Genomic DNA, 16,589 nt, shown 5'->3' with positions numbered 1-16,589 from the left:
CAGTGTCCTGGTGTGACAGTCTCCTGGTGTGACAGTCCCCCAGTGTGACAGTGTCCTGGTGTGACAGTCTCCCGGTGTGACAGTCTCCCGGTGTGACAGTCTCCTGGTGTGACAGTCTCCCAGTGTGACAGTGTCCTGGTGTGACGGTCTCCCAGTGTGACAGTCTCCCGGTGTGACAGTCTCCCACTGTGACAGTCTCCCGGTGTGACAGTCTCCCGGTGTGACAGTCTCCTGGTGTGACAGTCTTCCAGTGTGACAGTGTCCTGATGTGACAGTCTCCCGGTGTGACGGTCTCCCGGTGTGACGGTCCCCCATTGTGACAGTCCCCCAGTGTGACAGTGTCCTGGTGTGACAGTCTCCTGGTGTGACAGTCCCCCGGTGTGACAGTGTCCTGGTGTGACAGTCTCCCGGTGTGACAGTCTCCCGGTGTGACAGTCTCCTGGTGTGACAGTCTCCCAGTGTGACAGTGCCCTGGTGTGACGGTCTCCCAGTGTGACAGTCTCCCGGTGTGACAGTCTCCCGGTGTGACAGTCTCCTGGTGTGACAGTCTCCCAGTGTGACAGTGTCCTGATGTGACAGTCTCCCGGTGTGACGGTCTCCTGGTGTGACGGTCCCCCATTGTGACAGTCCCCCAGTGTGACAGTGTCCTGGTGTGACGGTCTCCCAGTGTGACAGTCTCCCGGTGTGACAGTCTCCCGGTGTGACAGTCTCCTGGTGTGACAGTCTTCCAGTGTGACAGTGTCCTGATGTGACAGTCTCCCGGTGTGACGGTCTCCCGGTGTGACGGTCCCCCATTGTGACAGTCCCCCAGTGTGACAGTGTCCTGGTGTGACAGTCTCCTGGTGTGACAGTCTCCCGGTGTGACAGTCTCCCGGAGTGACAGTCTCATCCCAGCGTGAAGATCTAGTCCAGTGCAGAGGCCTCATGGAGCCATCGAGATGTACAGTGAAGAAACAGACCCTGTGGTCTAACTGGTCCATGCTGACCAGATCCCCTAACCTAATTGAGTCCTATTTGCCAGCACCCGTCCTATATCCCTCTAAACCCTTCCTATTCAAAAATCATCCAGGTGCCTTTTAAATGTTGAAACTGTACCTGCACCTACCACTTCCTTTGGCAGTTCCTGTCAGATATGAACCATTTGCCCCGGTATCAAGGCCGCATTTAGGCAAAGTGTGGTTTCAGGGAGTCGTGGTGATGCTGGAATCAATGGGAATTTGGGTGAAAGCTCTGTCCTTTCTGGAGACAGCCCTGGCATGGGCCAAGATGGTGAAGCTGTTTGTGGTCAGTGCCCTCAGGACATCGCCGTTCCATACCCACATGGTAATGTGGCATTGCCAAAGATTTTCCAAACTGAAATTTACCCTATTTATCTTTTCCTTTCAAATGAACCCCTTTAATAGTGTGATGCATACAACATTTCCGGTTGTGAATCGTATAAACATGATGTCTCTGGGGGGGTATGTGGAGCACTTAACGATCTCTGTCCTGTGAGCGGTTCATGAGGGGTTCAATTCTCTTTTCACATTGAAAAGACTCATTTTTGTTTTTAATTCTGTCGATGTCCAAGGGCCAGTGTGGATATTGAGTAAATATTAGTTCCTTGTTCTAGGGTCAGATTGAAGCAGTGAAGGAACTGGACTATGAGCGAAGCCATGGCCGCTACCCTCTCACCATTACAGCCACTGACCAGTGTCCGAAGCCACTCTGCCGCCTGACAGCTACAGCCACAGTAAGTACATAAAAGAGCCAACTATCCATTGAGGCAGAGTGTAAAACATCAACAAAGCAATGCTGTTCAAACCGTCCACGCATGTTAGTTTGAAGAGAAATTTCAAGACTTGAATTTATATTGAACTGACATATTAGAGGGGTACTGCATATCACAGGATCCCTGCAATGTAGAAGCAGGTCATTCGGCCCATTGAGTCCTCACCAACCCTCTGAAGAGTATCCCACCCAGACCCACCTCCCCCACCCTATCCCTGTAATGCCCTATTTCCCATGGCTAACCCACCCTAACCTGCACGTCCCTGTATGCTACGGGGCAATTTAGCACGGCCAATCCACCCGAACCTGCACATGTATGGACTGTAGGAAGAAACCAGAGCATCCAGATCACTGTGCCACTCATCTGACATGACATTGGCTGGAGGAGAATGCAGGCAGCCTATTGGCTGTTTATCAGGTGTGGGGGGATGTTGTGACACGAAACAATCAGACCCCCAGATTAAGACATGATGAATGAAGGATGAATTTAAATCGGAAGACTTGAATTTATGTGGAGCTGACATATGAGAGAGGCACTGTATGTGGAGAAAGTGAAGACTGCAGATTCTGGAGATCAAAGTCGAGACTGTGGTGCTGGAAAAACACAACAGGTAAGGCTTGCTCATTAACTGGTCAGCAGAGTAACAATGTCCATATACAGTGCCTAGAGTGTGTTGCTGGAAAAGCACAGCAGGTTAGGCTGCATCCGAGATGCAAGAAAATCGGCATTTCGGGCATAAGCCCCTCATCAGGAATTCCTGACGAAGCTTATGCCTGAAACATCGATTCTCCCGCTCCTCGGATGCTGCCTAACCTGCTGTGCTTTTCCAGCAACACACTCTAGGCACTGTATATGGACATTGTTACTCTGCTGACCAGTTAATGAGCAAGCCTGTACATTTTTGATCATCATTTCCAGAAACTAATAATCCCCAAGGTGAGCTGGAATCAAAGACCCTCAAGACCCATCGCGGTGGGGTATCAACTTGCTGTGGTCTCAGATATGCTCCAACCTTAAAATCGAAAAGTGACTCACCCTGCACCCTTGTTATCCATCCCAGAAACTATCTGTGACAACCCCCAGGATTATTGGTTACACCCCTCCTTCTCTGGTAACATCCGTCAATGGGTTTACTGAAAAGCTGGAAGGGAGTTGGGGCTGCATACCCAGAAAGGAGAAGGTAGATGAATGAAGGCTGACAGTCAGGCACAGCCATCACTGTTAGGGACACAAGGTCTCTGGGGAATATCTCTGTCCCATGACTGAATGTTGTGTTTCAGGAATTAGCTTCTTGAACTGATGTTCAGCCTTGCTTATTAAGTGCACAGTGGAATAGTAATGTCCATGTGGTTAGCACTGCTTCCTCGCAGGTGCTGGGTTCAATTCCAGCCTTGAGCGACTGTCTGTTTGGAGCTTGCATGTTCTCCCCATGTCTGCATGGGTTTCCTCCCACGGTCCAAATATGTGCAGGTTAGGGTGGATTGGCCAGGATAAATTGCCCCACAGTGCCCAGGGATCTGCAGACTACGTGGGTTAGCCATGGGAAATGTGGTTACAAGGGGTGGGTCTGGGTGGGATGCTCTTCAGATGGTTTGTGCAGACTTGATGGGCCAAGCTGCAGGGATTCTATGGTTACAGGGCAGTGTTTTTCAGCTTTTTGTTGAACATCGGGGTTACTCAGTGAATCAGAGTACATTCAATCTTTCAAGTCTGTACTTGGAATTGGTTACGCCACTAAAACCTGCGAGAGACAGAGGCACACTTGATCGTGAACCACAATCAGAGGAAACAAAACATTTGCTTCCACCTCTCCACCTAATCAGCGCTAAATGTCCAAGACAGACTTGAAACTGGGTTTGTGTTTACAGCATAATTGTTTAACTGGCTAGAATTTAAATGATAAATCTGGCTTATTCATTCTCCTGTTGTAGGTGCTAGTCAACGTTAACGATATCAATGATGTGGTGCCAAGGTTTCTTCACCCTTACGAAGGTCCATTTGACATCACTGAGGGTCAACCAGGCCCCAGAGTATGGACGTTCCTTGCGGATGATGAAGATTCAGGCCCAAATGGGCAAGTAGAGTATAGCATCATAGCAGGAGATCCCCTTAGTAAGTCTGTGCAATGTCAGTAAGATAATCTGTAAAGAGTCATAGAGCTGTACAGCATGGAAACAGACCCTTCAGTCCAATTTGTCCATTTTGAGCAGATATCCTAATTTAATCTAGTCCCATTTACCAGCACTTGGCCCCATATCCCTCCAAACCCTTCCTATTCATATACCCATCCAGATTCCTTTTAAATGTTGCAATTGTACCAGCATCCACCACTTCCTCTGGCAGCTCATTCCATACACGTACCACCCTCTGAGTGAAAAAGTTGCCCTTTAGGTCCCTTTTAGATCGTTCCCCTCTCACTTTAAACCTATGCCCTTTAGTTTTGGGCTCCCCTACTCTGAGATAAAGACCTTGTCTATTTATCCTATCCATGCCCCTCATAACTTTGTAAACCTCTATAAGGTCACCCTCAGCCTCTGATGCTCCAGGGAAAACAGCCCCAAACTAATCTACCTCTCCCTGTAGCTCAAATCCTCCAACCCTGGCAACATCCTTGTAAATCTTTTCTGAACCCTTTCAAGTGTAATGATATCTTTCCTAAGGTGGCCTAACCAATGTCCTGTACAACCACAACATGACATCCCAATCCCTGTACACAATGCACCGAGCAATAAGGCAAATATACCAAATGCCTCCTTGACTTTCCTCTCTACCTGAGATTCCACTTTCAAGGAACTATGAACCTGCACCCCATGGTCTTTTTATTTGGCCACACTCCAGGACCCTACCATTAAGTGTACATGTCCTGCCCTGATTTGTCTTATCAAAATGCAACACTTCACATTTATCTAGATTAAACTTCACCTGCCACTCCTCGGCCCATTGGCCCATCCGATCAAGGTCCCTTTGTACTCTGAGATAATCTTCTTCGCTGTCCACTATCCCACCGATTTTGGTGTCATCTGCAAACTTACTAACCATTCCTCCGATATTCACATCCAAGTCATTGATATAAAGCAGTGGACCCAACACACCCTGCAGCACGACAAAAGCATTGGGCGGTCAGTGATCGACACACTTGACATGATGCCCAGTTATGTGGGTGTAGTTTAAAACAATTAGTTTGTGAGTTGGTTTGATAAAGAGCTGACATTAACAGCTGGAGCTTCGATAAGGGGAAGCTAGCACGTGGATGAAGAAATACTGAGAGAATCAGATGAAGTAACTGACCATTAAAACAGGGAGGGGGATTCGAATTCCATAAGATCACATAAGCAGCTATGATTCCAGGATTTTGAAAATGTGCAAACACTTCATTGTCTTCAGTTTAAATAGATTATGAGTCAGTGACTGCTGCTAGTTTGGAGCAACGTATAAGAAAAAGACTTGCTCCTTCAGTGGACCAGCATAGACTCAATGGAGTGAATGGCCTTGTTCCATGCTATAATCATTCGATGATAGTATTATTTGTAAAGCGTCTTTCACAGCCAAAGGAAATCTCAGAATAATTAACAGCCAATGATGTACTTTTGAAGTGTGGTCAGTATTCTCAATTGAAAGCAGTCAACTTGTGCCCAGCATGTTCCTGCAAAGAGAGATGTTGATTGAGGGATAAGTATTAGCCAGAGCATAAAAGGTGATAGCCTTCTTTAAAATGGAACATCTTACATCCATCCACGTGAGAAGGCAGTTGGGAACTCAGTTCAACATCTTGTCAGAGAGAGACAGAACGTCCAACTGCACAGCACTGAGCTGGGAGTACCAGACTAGATTTCAGTGCGCTGGTGGAGACTTGAACCAGTAACTTTCTGACTCTGAGGTGTGGGTGCTGCTCCCTGAACCTTTGGCTGACAGAGTGCATCATGAGGTTTGCAAATGTCTTAGTCCTCTGCAGCTACTCAAGTTAACTGGGCACAGTTGGTCTTAACAGGAAAAACTCAGGCCTATTAAAGACAGGAAATGCTGTTCCTAATGAACAAAGTGATCCTTAAAGCAATAGTCAAAAAATCCACACATGGCAATTTAGAAAAGCAGATGCTTTAAAAAAAGATCAGACTAAAATCATAGCGTCATAGAGATATACAGCATGGAAACTGACCCTTCGGTCCAACCTGTCCACGCCGACCAGATATCCCAAACCTATCTAGTCCCACCTGCCAGCAACCGGCCCATATCCCTCTAAACCCTTCCTATTCATATACCCATCCAAATGCCTCTTAAATGTTGCAATTGTACCAGCCTCTATCACTTCCTCTGGTAGCTCATTCCATACATGTACCACCCTCTGCGTGAAAAAGTTGCCCCTTAGGTCTCTTTTATATCTTTGCCCTCTCACCCTAAACCTATGCCCTCTAGTTCTAGACTCGCTCACCCCAGGGAAAAGACTTTGTCTATTTATCCTATCCATGCCCCTCATGATTTTGTAAACCTCTATAAGGTCACCCCTGAGCTTCCGACGCTCCAAGGAAAACAGCCACAGCCTGTTCAGCCTCTCCCTATAGCTCAAATCCTCCAACCCTGGCAACATCCTTGTAAATCTTTTCTGAACCCTTTCAAGTTTCACAACATCCTTCTAATAGGGAGGAGACCAGAATTGCACACAATATTACAAATGTGGCTTAACCAATGTCCTGTACAGCTGCAACATGACCTCCCAACTCCTATACTTAGTGCTCTGACCAATAAGGGAAAGCATACCAAACGCCGCCTTCACTATCCTATCTACCTGCGACTCCACTTTCAAGGAGCTATGAACCTGCACTCCAAGGTCTCTTTGTTCAGCAACACTCCCTAGGACCTTACCATTAAGTGTATAAGTCCTGCTCTGATTTGCTTTCCCAAAATGCAGCACCTCGCATTTATCTAAACTAAACTCCATCTACCACTCCTTAGCCCATTGGCCCATCTGATCAAGATCCTGTTGTAATCTGAGGTCCATTCACTTCTTCACTGTCCATTACACCTCCAATTTTAGTGTCATCTTCAAACTTACTAACTATACCTCTTATGCTCACATCCAAATCATTTATATAAATAACAAAAGGTAGTGGTCCTAGCACCGATCCTTGTGGCACAGGTCACTGGTCACAGGCCTCCACCATCACCCTCTGTCTTCTACCTACAAGCCAGTTCTGTATCCAAATGGCTAGTTCTCCCTGTATTCCATGAGATCTAACATCGCTAACTAGTCTCCAGTGGAGAAACTTGTTGAATGCCTTACTGAAGTCCATATAGATCACATCTACCATTCTGCCCTCATCAACCCTCTTTGCTACTTGTTCAAAATACTCAATCGTGTTTGTGAGACATGATTTCCCACACACAAAGCCATGTTGACTATCCCTAATCAATCCTTGCCTATCCAAATACATGTACGTCCTGTCCCTCAGGATTGCCTCCAACACCACCGACGTAAGGCTCACTGGCCTATAGTTCCCTGGCTTTTTCTTATCACCCTTCTTAAACAGTGGCACCACGTTAGCCAACCTCCAGTCTTCTGGCACCTCACCTGTGACTATCAATGATACAAATATCTCAGGGAGAAAATGAGGACTGCAGATGCTGAAGATCGAAGTTGAGGAGTGTGCTTCTTGAAATGCACAGCCAGTCAGGCAGTATCTGGGGAGCTCACTCCTGACATCGGCTTATGTATGAAACACCCGTTCTCCTGCTCCTCGGATGCTGCCTGACTGACTGTGCTTTACCAGCACCACACTCTTGGACTATAAATATCTCAGCATGGGTCGCTAATAGGAAAAATATTCACAGTCCCACAAAGGACATTCATATCCTAATTGCTATCATTTAGATTTCACACACAGCACAACTGCAATAGGGTCAAAATTCTGAAGATCCCTCCTTTAATGGCATTGTGGGTCTACCTACAGCATATGGACTCTGTACATCCAAGAAGGCAGCTCATCACCACCTTCTTAAGGGCAACTGGGAATGGGCAATAAAATGCTGTTCCAGTCAGTGACACCCACATTCTGTGAATGAATAAAACAAACTCAAGGATGGGAGGGTTGGTAAACATGGTATGCAAAGACTATATCATTTACAACATGGTAGAAAACAGAGGATAAAGGAATGGAAACATTAGCAAAGGAGAAGAATATGTTCTGGTGCGTGTAACTACTGGGTAATCGTTCCCAGTGGCATGTTGTAGCCAAGGGGTTTTACAGGTTCTGCAGTTGGTGCCTTTAGAATGGGGCTGAACTTCCAATCAACATTCCCTTTCTCTTGATTCTCAGATGAGTTCATTATTTCTCCAGTGGAAGGGGAGCTCCGTGTGCGAAGAGGTGCCGAGTTGGATCGAGAAAGCATTGCATTTTATAACCTAACCGTTATGGGCAAAGACAGAGGCACACCAGCACTGAGCAGTACGGTCAGTCCTTATCTTATTCATACCCCCTGTTTTATATTAGCACAGAACGTATTCCTATGATCAAGCTTCACATATTGCCCAGTTACTTTTGGACAGTAATCTTTAGCAGGCAATTTACCCTGTCTGCAAGGATAGGCACATTGATACACTTGCCTCATTTCTCCCATTATCTCCATTCATGAAACAACCATCTGTATTTCTTTCTCAACTTGTAACCCTTTTGTTCCTTCTTTTCTCTTCTTATTTCTTTACTCTTTCCTTCCCTCCCTCTCTCCTTTCTTTCCTTCATTATTCTCACACAAGGCTGGCACGGATTATAGTTTCAGCCTTGGGGACTATGATTTGTGTCAGATGGGACCCACTGCTCAAAGGGGTGGTACTTTTGAAGTGCAGTCAATACTCTCAATTGGAACCTTGCAAGTCCAGTTGTGCTGAGTAAGCTCCTGCAAAGAGCAGTGTTGGTTGAGGGAAACATGTTTCTCGGGCACCGAGGAGATCTCCTCTGTCCTTCTGTAAAATGAAGAGTCTTACATCCATTCATGATGTGTGAAGTGGACAAAGTCAGAAGTCACACAACACTAGACTGTAGTCCGAACAGCTTTATTTAAAATCACAAGCTTTTGAAGCGCTGCTCCTTCATCAGCTCACTTCTGAAAGCTTGTGATTTTAAATAAACCTGTTGGGCTATAACTTGGTGTCGTGGTACCTCTGACTTTACATGAGAAGAGCAGGAGCTCAGTTCAACATCTTGTCAGAGAGAGACAAAAGCTTGGCTGAAGCATTCTGCAATTGCTACAGCAGGCCTTGCCTTTGACCACCACCAGTAAAGTCACCAGCCAAGAGTTTGAGAAAACACATTCAGATTTAGAACATTAAGTTTCTGTTCCCTATCTGCTTATTTTCTTGAGCAATTCAGCTGAAGACTCTCAGCCACCAACTGCAGCAAATTGAATTCCAATTCAACATCATCGACTCCAATAACTCCCCAGTCCACCCATTAAAATGTGCAACCCAATTAGACGTCAGGATTTATGGTCGGGCCTGATTTTCATTCACAAATTCCTGAACCTACACATTGTGTTCTACCTTGAGCCCTGTTTTGTCGTGGAAAAGCTTGAGATGAAGGGTCAGCAGATATCTGACTTTGAAGAGGTTTACTTCTTGGGAAAAGATTGATCAAATCTGGTCGTAAGGACCACTCCTGCTCCATCTCTCTGGTGTGACTCATTTGGATTACAACATCCTATTCCAGAACTGGGAATTTATTAGAATGGTACCAGAGACCAGTCAGTTTATGTGAGGGATATGGGAATGTTCTCCTTTGAGCAGGGAAACTTCAGAGTCGATATAATGCAGGTGTTCATAAGCAAGAATGTTCAAGTAAAGAAGATTTCCTCATACTTATTGAACAGAGGACACCAGTTTTTCAGATCACTACCTTAACAGTTTTTCCGCATTGAGTTGTTACAATCTGGAACACACTGTTTGAAAATGTGCTGGAAGCGAAACTTTCCAAAGGTAGACACTAGAAGTGGAGACATTTGCTGGGCTATGGGGGAAAGAGCAGGGTGGGTGAGCCTGATCGCAGAGCTCTTCAAAGAACTGACAGGGATGTGACGGGCTGAATGGACTGCTCCGTACTGTAAAATCCTCTGATTCTATTGTGTGCAGGTACTGGTGGGCGTTCGTGTCCTGGATGTAAACGACAATGATCCCGTGCTCCAGAACATTCCGCGGAACTGCACCATCAGTGAAAACACAGCCGTGTCCACAAGCATTACTAGGATTTTGGCCACTGACATTGACAGTGGGCACAATGCGCTCCTGACCTTTAGTATCACTGCAGGAAACTTTGAAAATGCCTTCTTCATCAATGAAACAGTTAAGTAATCGATTAGCTTAAGAACATGGATGTGACGTGGTTAATATAAAGGTTGAAACAAACATGAGCAAACAAGTCTCGTTTACACAGTAGCTCTTGTGTTCACTAACCTACATTGTTTCCTGGTATACCAGATTAAATCTTATCTTCATGTTCAAATTCAAACTTCCTCCTTATTTCTGTAACCAGCATCACCCCTGCAATCTCCAAAACCTAATTGTTATTTTAGAATACAATTACCTAAGTTACAAATCTATGAAAATTCATTCCCTAAAATCATCTCCTCACTCTTTCTCTGCATCTGTCCCAGAAGAAATGAATAAAATTCCATTCTTCAATGGATATTTTAAAAGCAGCACAATATGATACAATCAGGATGAGTGTAAATGATTTTGGGAAAGGGAAATAATGTTTTGATGAACCAAGAAACAGAGAGTGGTTGTCATCAACATCATCCTCATTATCATGGCAGACCCTCCCAGATGAGGATGACTCTCTGCCACTCTCAGGATGGGTCTGTGAAAGCAAACAGTTTGAATATTTTTGATGGCGTTCAGGAGATTCTTGTTACGTAAGGGCACTGAAAGTTGTCAGGTCTGTAGAGTTGAGGTCACAACTATATCAGTCATGATTGAAAGACCGAACAGGTTTGAGAATCTGAGTGACCTACCCCTGCTCCTTCTTCACATCTTCCTGCACAGGGATCCAAAGTGATTGTAATTCCTTTCTCATGTTAATGTCACCTTTTTCTTTACAGATTGGAGTCATCTATGTCAACAGACCATTGGATAGAGAGCAGACTGCTGAATACCAACTCACCATCACAGTCAAAGACAACCCAGAAAACCCGAGACATGCTCGAAGAGTAATTATTTTCAGCCCTCCCAAATGCAGTGTTGCCAAACCTATCTACATCATCGGCTTTAGCATTTAGAGATACATTGAATGTGTGATTAAAGTCTCATTTAGATGAGCACATTTATTAATCATATGCAAATGAAATCATAAGATTGTGTGTTGAGGGTCTTTTGCTGCAGTGGTAGTGTCCCTACGTCTAGTTCAGCAAATCTGATCTCAAGTCCCACCTCAGAGTAGGGATCACCATGGAGGTAGGTCATGAAGGTGGATGGGGCTTGAATCCTACCGTGGCAGGTAGTGGAACTTGAATTCAATAAACATCTGGAATTAAGAGTCTAATAATGATCATGCGCTCATTGTCAGTTGTCAGAAAAAGCCATCTTGAGGGAAGGAAACTGCCATCCTTACCTGGTCTGACCTACATGTGACTCCAGACCCACAACAATGTGGTTGACTCTTAACTGTCCTCTGGGTGATTAGGGGTGGGCAATAAATTCTGATCTCGCCAGCGATACGCTCATCCCAAAAGTAAATATCTTTTAAAATTATATGTCCAAACAGTTGATGAAGTTGTATAAAAAATGATAGGTGCGTGAGTTTAGATGTAACTGATAAATAGGTGTCAACCACATGAGCTCTCAAGCAAACTCCACCACTTAATAAATTCAGGTCTGACCCTAAACCTCAACTCTACTTCCTTGTCCCATCATACCTCCCATTCCTCGATTCACTGAAGACTCCAAATATATGTCAGTTATTCTGCAACTTAGCATCTCTCTGGAGGACAGAAATCAAAGGACTGCAATGTTCTGAGTGAAGAAATTTCTCTAAGTCCTCTAGGTCTTGGATGGCTGTCTCCTTAACCTAGTTTACCCTGTACATTCTGATTAATAAATGTTACTATGTCTGCCACATTTTAGAAAAACCATTTGAAAATTAGCTCACATCTCTGCTCATTCCAATGACTTCACATTGGACAAACAGGCAGAAAACTAGCCACCAGGATACATGAACGTCAACTAGCCACAAAACAACATGACCTTCTCTCACTAGTATCTTTCGACTGGGACAACACATCCATCCTAGGACAAGCCAAACAGAGACATGCATGAGAATTCCTAGAAGCATGGCATTCCAACCAGAACTCCATCAACAAACACATTGACTTGGACCCCATTTACCAATCCCTGTGAAAAAGAACAGAAAATGACATCACCACAGGAAATGACATCACCAACTCAAGGAAACCCAAACATATAAATAGAAAGCAGGAAACACCAGCAGTGCTTCGTCTGGATGTTACCGAGTATGGTGATGAAACATCTGAAAAAAAATGACCCTTCCAGCTCAGCGAGCAAACCTACATCCAGAATCTCAACCTGAGCTACAAATCTTCTCAAAACTCTGCAAAGGCTAAACGTCTACCAGATTCTGTTTTGGAAGCTATTTCTTCATCTGTTCCATTATCCTTTGAGGCAGTAGATTCCAGCTCATTCCTTTCAATAAAAAAGTGCCTGTTTGGCTATTACCTTAACATTTCAGACAGCACGGGCTCACAGGATTAGCACCAGGGATTAGAAAATGCAATTACAAGGAGAGCGCTGCACAAGTGTGGGCTGTATTTGCTGGAACAGAGAATATGAAGGTAGAATCTAATTGATCCAATTTCAGAGGCTTTAAAGGTTAAAGAGGGAAAGGTTATTTCACTTTGCAGTGAATCAGTTAACAAAGGTGCATAAACCAGTCTTTTACAGAATCACAAAACTGTTACAGTGCAGAAACATGCCACTATTGGGTTCATCATGTCTGCTGCAGCTCTTCAAATGAGTATCATTGCCCAGTACCAATGCCCTGCTTTCTCCACACTGGTTCTATCCAAATAATCATCCAATCCCCTCTTGAATGCCTCAGTTTGAATCCGCTTCCACCAAAAGATAGGGTGAGGATAGAATAAAATGTTTGACTCAGAACCTTATTAGAATTGATTGCTTGGTAAGGCTATTAAGGATACAGAACCTAAAGATGATTCAGTGAAGAAGTGTACTGTCTTAATCTAATTGAGTGATAGAAGATGCCTTAGGGTTGATGAGTGTGATGCTGGAAAAGCACAGCAGGTCAGGCAGCATCCGAGGAGCAGGTGAGTCGGTGTTTCAGGCATAAGCCCTCAGCAGGAATGAGACTTGTGGCCCAAGGGGGCTGAGAGATAATTGGGAGAGGGGGGACGGGAAAGGTAGCTGGGAAACGTCAGTGCTCCTGCTCCTCAGATGCTGTCTGACCTGCTGTGCTTTTCCAGCACCACACTCATCAACTCTGATCTCCAGCATCTGCAGTCCTCACTTCCTCCTAACTTGCCTTAGGGGTTGAATGGCCTGTACCTGTACACATGTTACTGCAATATAAAGGCAAGTTAATCACACAGAAATATAGGAATAGGACTTGACCCTTCAGCCCGTCAAGCCACCTCCTCCATTCAATATGATCATAAAGTCATAATCATACAGCATGGAAACAGGCCCTTTGGTCCAACTATTTGATGCCAAACATAATCCCAAACTAAACTAGTCACACCTGCCTGCTCCTGGCCCATGTCCCTCCAAACCTTTCCTCTTCATGTACATAGCTGAGTGTCTTTTTAACATTGCAGCTGTGCCCACATCCACCACCTCCTCAAGAAGTTCATTCCACATATGAACCAAAAAGAATTGCCCCCATGTCTTTTTTAAAATCCCTCTCCTCTCCAAATATGCCACCCTGTCTTGAAATGTCCCACAGCTGATTCCATACCTTAATGCTATATTCCTGCATTCTCCCCATGCCTTTGACACCTTCAGCTGATAGATATCTATCTATTACTTTCTGAAATGATTTTTGAATTTCTATGATCTATGATAAATATATGCAATGACCTCTGCTGGGGGAGCATTCCCTACAGGTTCACAAGTGCCCAAGTGAAGAAACTTCTCCTCAGCTCAGTCTGAAATGGACAAAGCATGTCTTCTGAGCTGATGACTCCCCCACCCAGAGGAAAGATCATCCCTGCATCCAGTCTGTCCAGAACCATTCAATGGGATCCCCGTCTCACTCTTATAAACTCTTATGTTGAAAAAAACTTCACTGGAAGAACAAGTATATGTAAATGATCCTGAGGCAGATAAATCCGATGTGGAACCAGCCCAGCTGTAATGAAGACATGATTTGGAGGTACCAGTGTTGGACTGGGGTGTACAAAGTACCTGGGGTGTACAGGTTTAATTGGAAGCACACTAGCTTTCGGAGTGTCACTCCTTCATCAGGGGAAGGAGCGGCGCTCCGAAAGCTGGTGTAACCAAGGCGCTCATCCTGGACTGTTTCAGCAGTCAAGGCATTCTGATAAAAATACAAACCACAAGATAAAAGTTGAATTTCTCTATGCAAGAGCTCTGTGAATGCCATGTCTTTGAACGATATTGCTTATGTACACAGAGAAGTGACCTATGTCATACATACAGACCCACTCTTTTCCATCAAACATTCTTGCAACTTTTTTGAATAATCCAGGAGCTTGGGTAACCTATTGGGCACTGTTGCTTTGCCTTGGTCTAATCAGAATTGACTTACCAACCAATCAGCATCCTCTTCTCTGGGAGTATAAATTGTTGTGATTTGCCATTCTTGCATTTGTCCTGATGAATGCAAGATGAAATGCTTCTGCAACATTCAAAATGTAATTTGTTTTAATCAGGTGCCTGAATCCAAAGGTTACATCACTGAGTTGACCTCATTCCAGAGCAGTTGGTATTTTTGGGATCATTTTAAGTGGCTGCTTTGAATTCACTTCTAAGTTTGAATTAGAGCCCACTGTGGAATGGACCATCATTAATGAGTATTTTTTCAGTGAATTGTTGACAATTTCAACTGCTCCCCAGTATCCTCCGAGCTTCAAATCTATTTCCAGCCAGTTCCTATACTCAGCTGTCCTTTTGTGTAACTGTTGGAATGTGGGGGAAAGGGTGTGATGGAGACAGAGGTCATCAATGAGCTCGAGACCACCTGACCCAAAGGAAACATTGACGCATATTGGCAACTCACAAACAAGTTTGTTTTGTTTCATCCTACACACTTACTGCTCTTTGGAGATATTGGGGGTAGCGTTGTAACCCAATACAAAGAGCTCATCACGAGTGCTCTTTCTGTACTCATCAGCTCAAGTGAGGCTTGAACACAGAGCTTCTGGTTTTGAAGCGGGGACCTAGTGTGCGACAGAATCTCCACAATGATTGAGCAAATAGAGTAGTATTTCCTTTCAATAAAATCTGAAGACATCGTTTTTCATGTAGATCAATTCACAATATTGTCTCTGTCTTACCAGGACTCTGGCTTACTGACCATCTCCATCTCAGATGAGAATGATAACAGACCCACCTTTACTCAGAGGTTGTATCGAGCTGAAATTCTCGAGAATCTGGAAGCAGGTGGGTGTGTTATTACAGGCCATGTATTTTGTGGGACAGAATCCTCAAAGCAAAAACCCTTCCCTGAACTGCTTCCAAAGAATTTACACCCTCCCTTAAATAAGGTGACTAACGCAGTGCACAGTGCCCCAGAAATGGCTTCACAGTGATGCCCTGTAATACTAAAGGAGAACCTCCCGGCTGTTATATTCAATTCACCTCGCATTAAATGGTAGCATTCTATTAGCTTTCCTAATTACTTGCTGTACCTACACCCTTACCTTTTGCAATTCATGCATGAAAGCTTGCATTTCTGTCGGTCTTCCAAAGTGTTTTTGCAGCCAACGATGCATTTCTTGAAATGTTGTTACTGTTGTAATGTTGGACTAAGGCTTTTTGGATTGAAAAAGGAGTTGAATGGCTGGATACGCGAGAACCTTGCTCCACTTTCTGGGAGACAATGAGTTAATGTCAGAGCTGGGCTATTCAGGGGAGAAACCCGAAAGGCCAAGATTTTGAAACAGTCTCCCACATAATTCTTCATCAATTCCTGAAATCTGAGACCAGTAGGTTATGCCTGGCTAGGAATATGGAGACAATGGGAGGAGAGGCTGGAATTAGTGAAGACAGATACTGATCAGCCAAAAACTCTCTGAATGGCAGGAATTACTTAAGGGGTTGAATGGCCTCCTTCTGTTGCAATCATCCCAACTGCCAGCCACAGTGCCATATTTACCAATGAATTATTTTCACATTTCACCTTTCACATTCTCAAGAAGCTCCCAAAACATTTTCCAGGCAAGAAAGTTCTTGTTCAAGTGTAGTTACATTTGTACACAGCAAGCACCCACGATAATGGTCAGGTGATTTTGGTAATATTGATGAGGAGGTATTAGCTAGCACACTATGAAGCATATTGTACCATGGGATCTTGAGACTGGTTACACAGGACCTTAAATTAATATCACACCTGAAAGTCAGAACTCCCAACAGTAAAGTCAGAACAGTGGTTAGCACTGCTTCCTCACAGCGCCAGATGACCCAGGTTCAATTCCCACCTTGGACAACTGTCTGTGTGGAGTTTGCACATTCTCCCCGTGTCTGCGTGGGTTTCCTCTGGGTGCTCCGGTTTCCTCCCACAGTCCAAAGATGTGCAGGTCAGGTGAATTGGCTATGCTAAATTGCCCGTAGTGTTAGGTGTAG

At 44.6% G+C, this 16,589-nt stretch overlaps 1 protein-coding gene across 1 annotated transcript in view; it reads left to right on the top strand.

Moving 5' to 3' along the window:
* Nucleotides 1-16,589, top strand: part of cdh23 (cadherin-related 23) — a 967,008-nt gene that overhangs the window by 878,527 nt on the left and 71,892 nt on the right. Inside the window, exons 38-43 of the mRNA XM_072583543.1 lie at nt 1,613-1,732; nt 3,703-3,883; nt 8,083-8,216; nt 9,888-10,097; nt 10,856-10,963; nt 15,305-15,407. Coding sequence (XP_072439644.1) covers nt 1,613-1,732; nt 3,703-3,883; nt 8,083-8,216; nt 9,888-10,097; nt 10,856-10,963; nt 15,305-15,407 — 856 coding nt within the window. The remainder of the gene's footprint in view (nt 1-1,612; nt 1,733-3,702; nt 3,884-8,082; nt 8,217-9,887; nt 10,098-10,855; nt 10,964-15,304; nt 15,408-16,589) is intronic.

Source organism: Chiloscyllium punctatum, chromosome 13 (genome assembly GCF_047496795.1).
Source record: "Chiloscyllium punctatum isolate Juve2018m chromosome 13, sChiPun1.3, whole genome shotgun sequence".
NCBI lineage: Eukaryota > Metazoa > Chordata > Chondrichthyes > Orectolobiformes > Hemiscylliidae > Chiloscyllium > Chiloscyllium punctatum.
The sequence above is the reverse complement of the archived record's forward strand: the minus strand, read 5'-3'. Positions and strand labels throughout refer to the sequence as shown.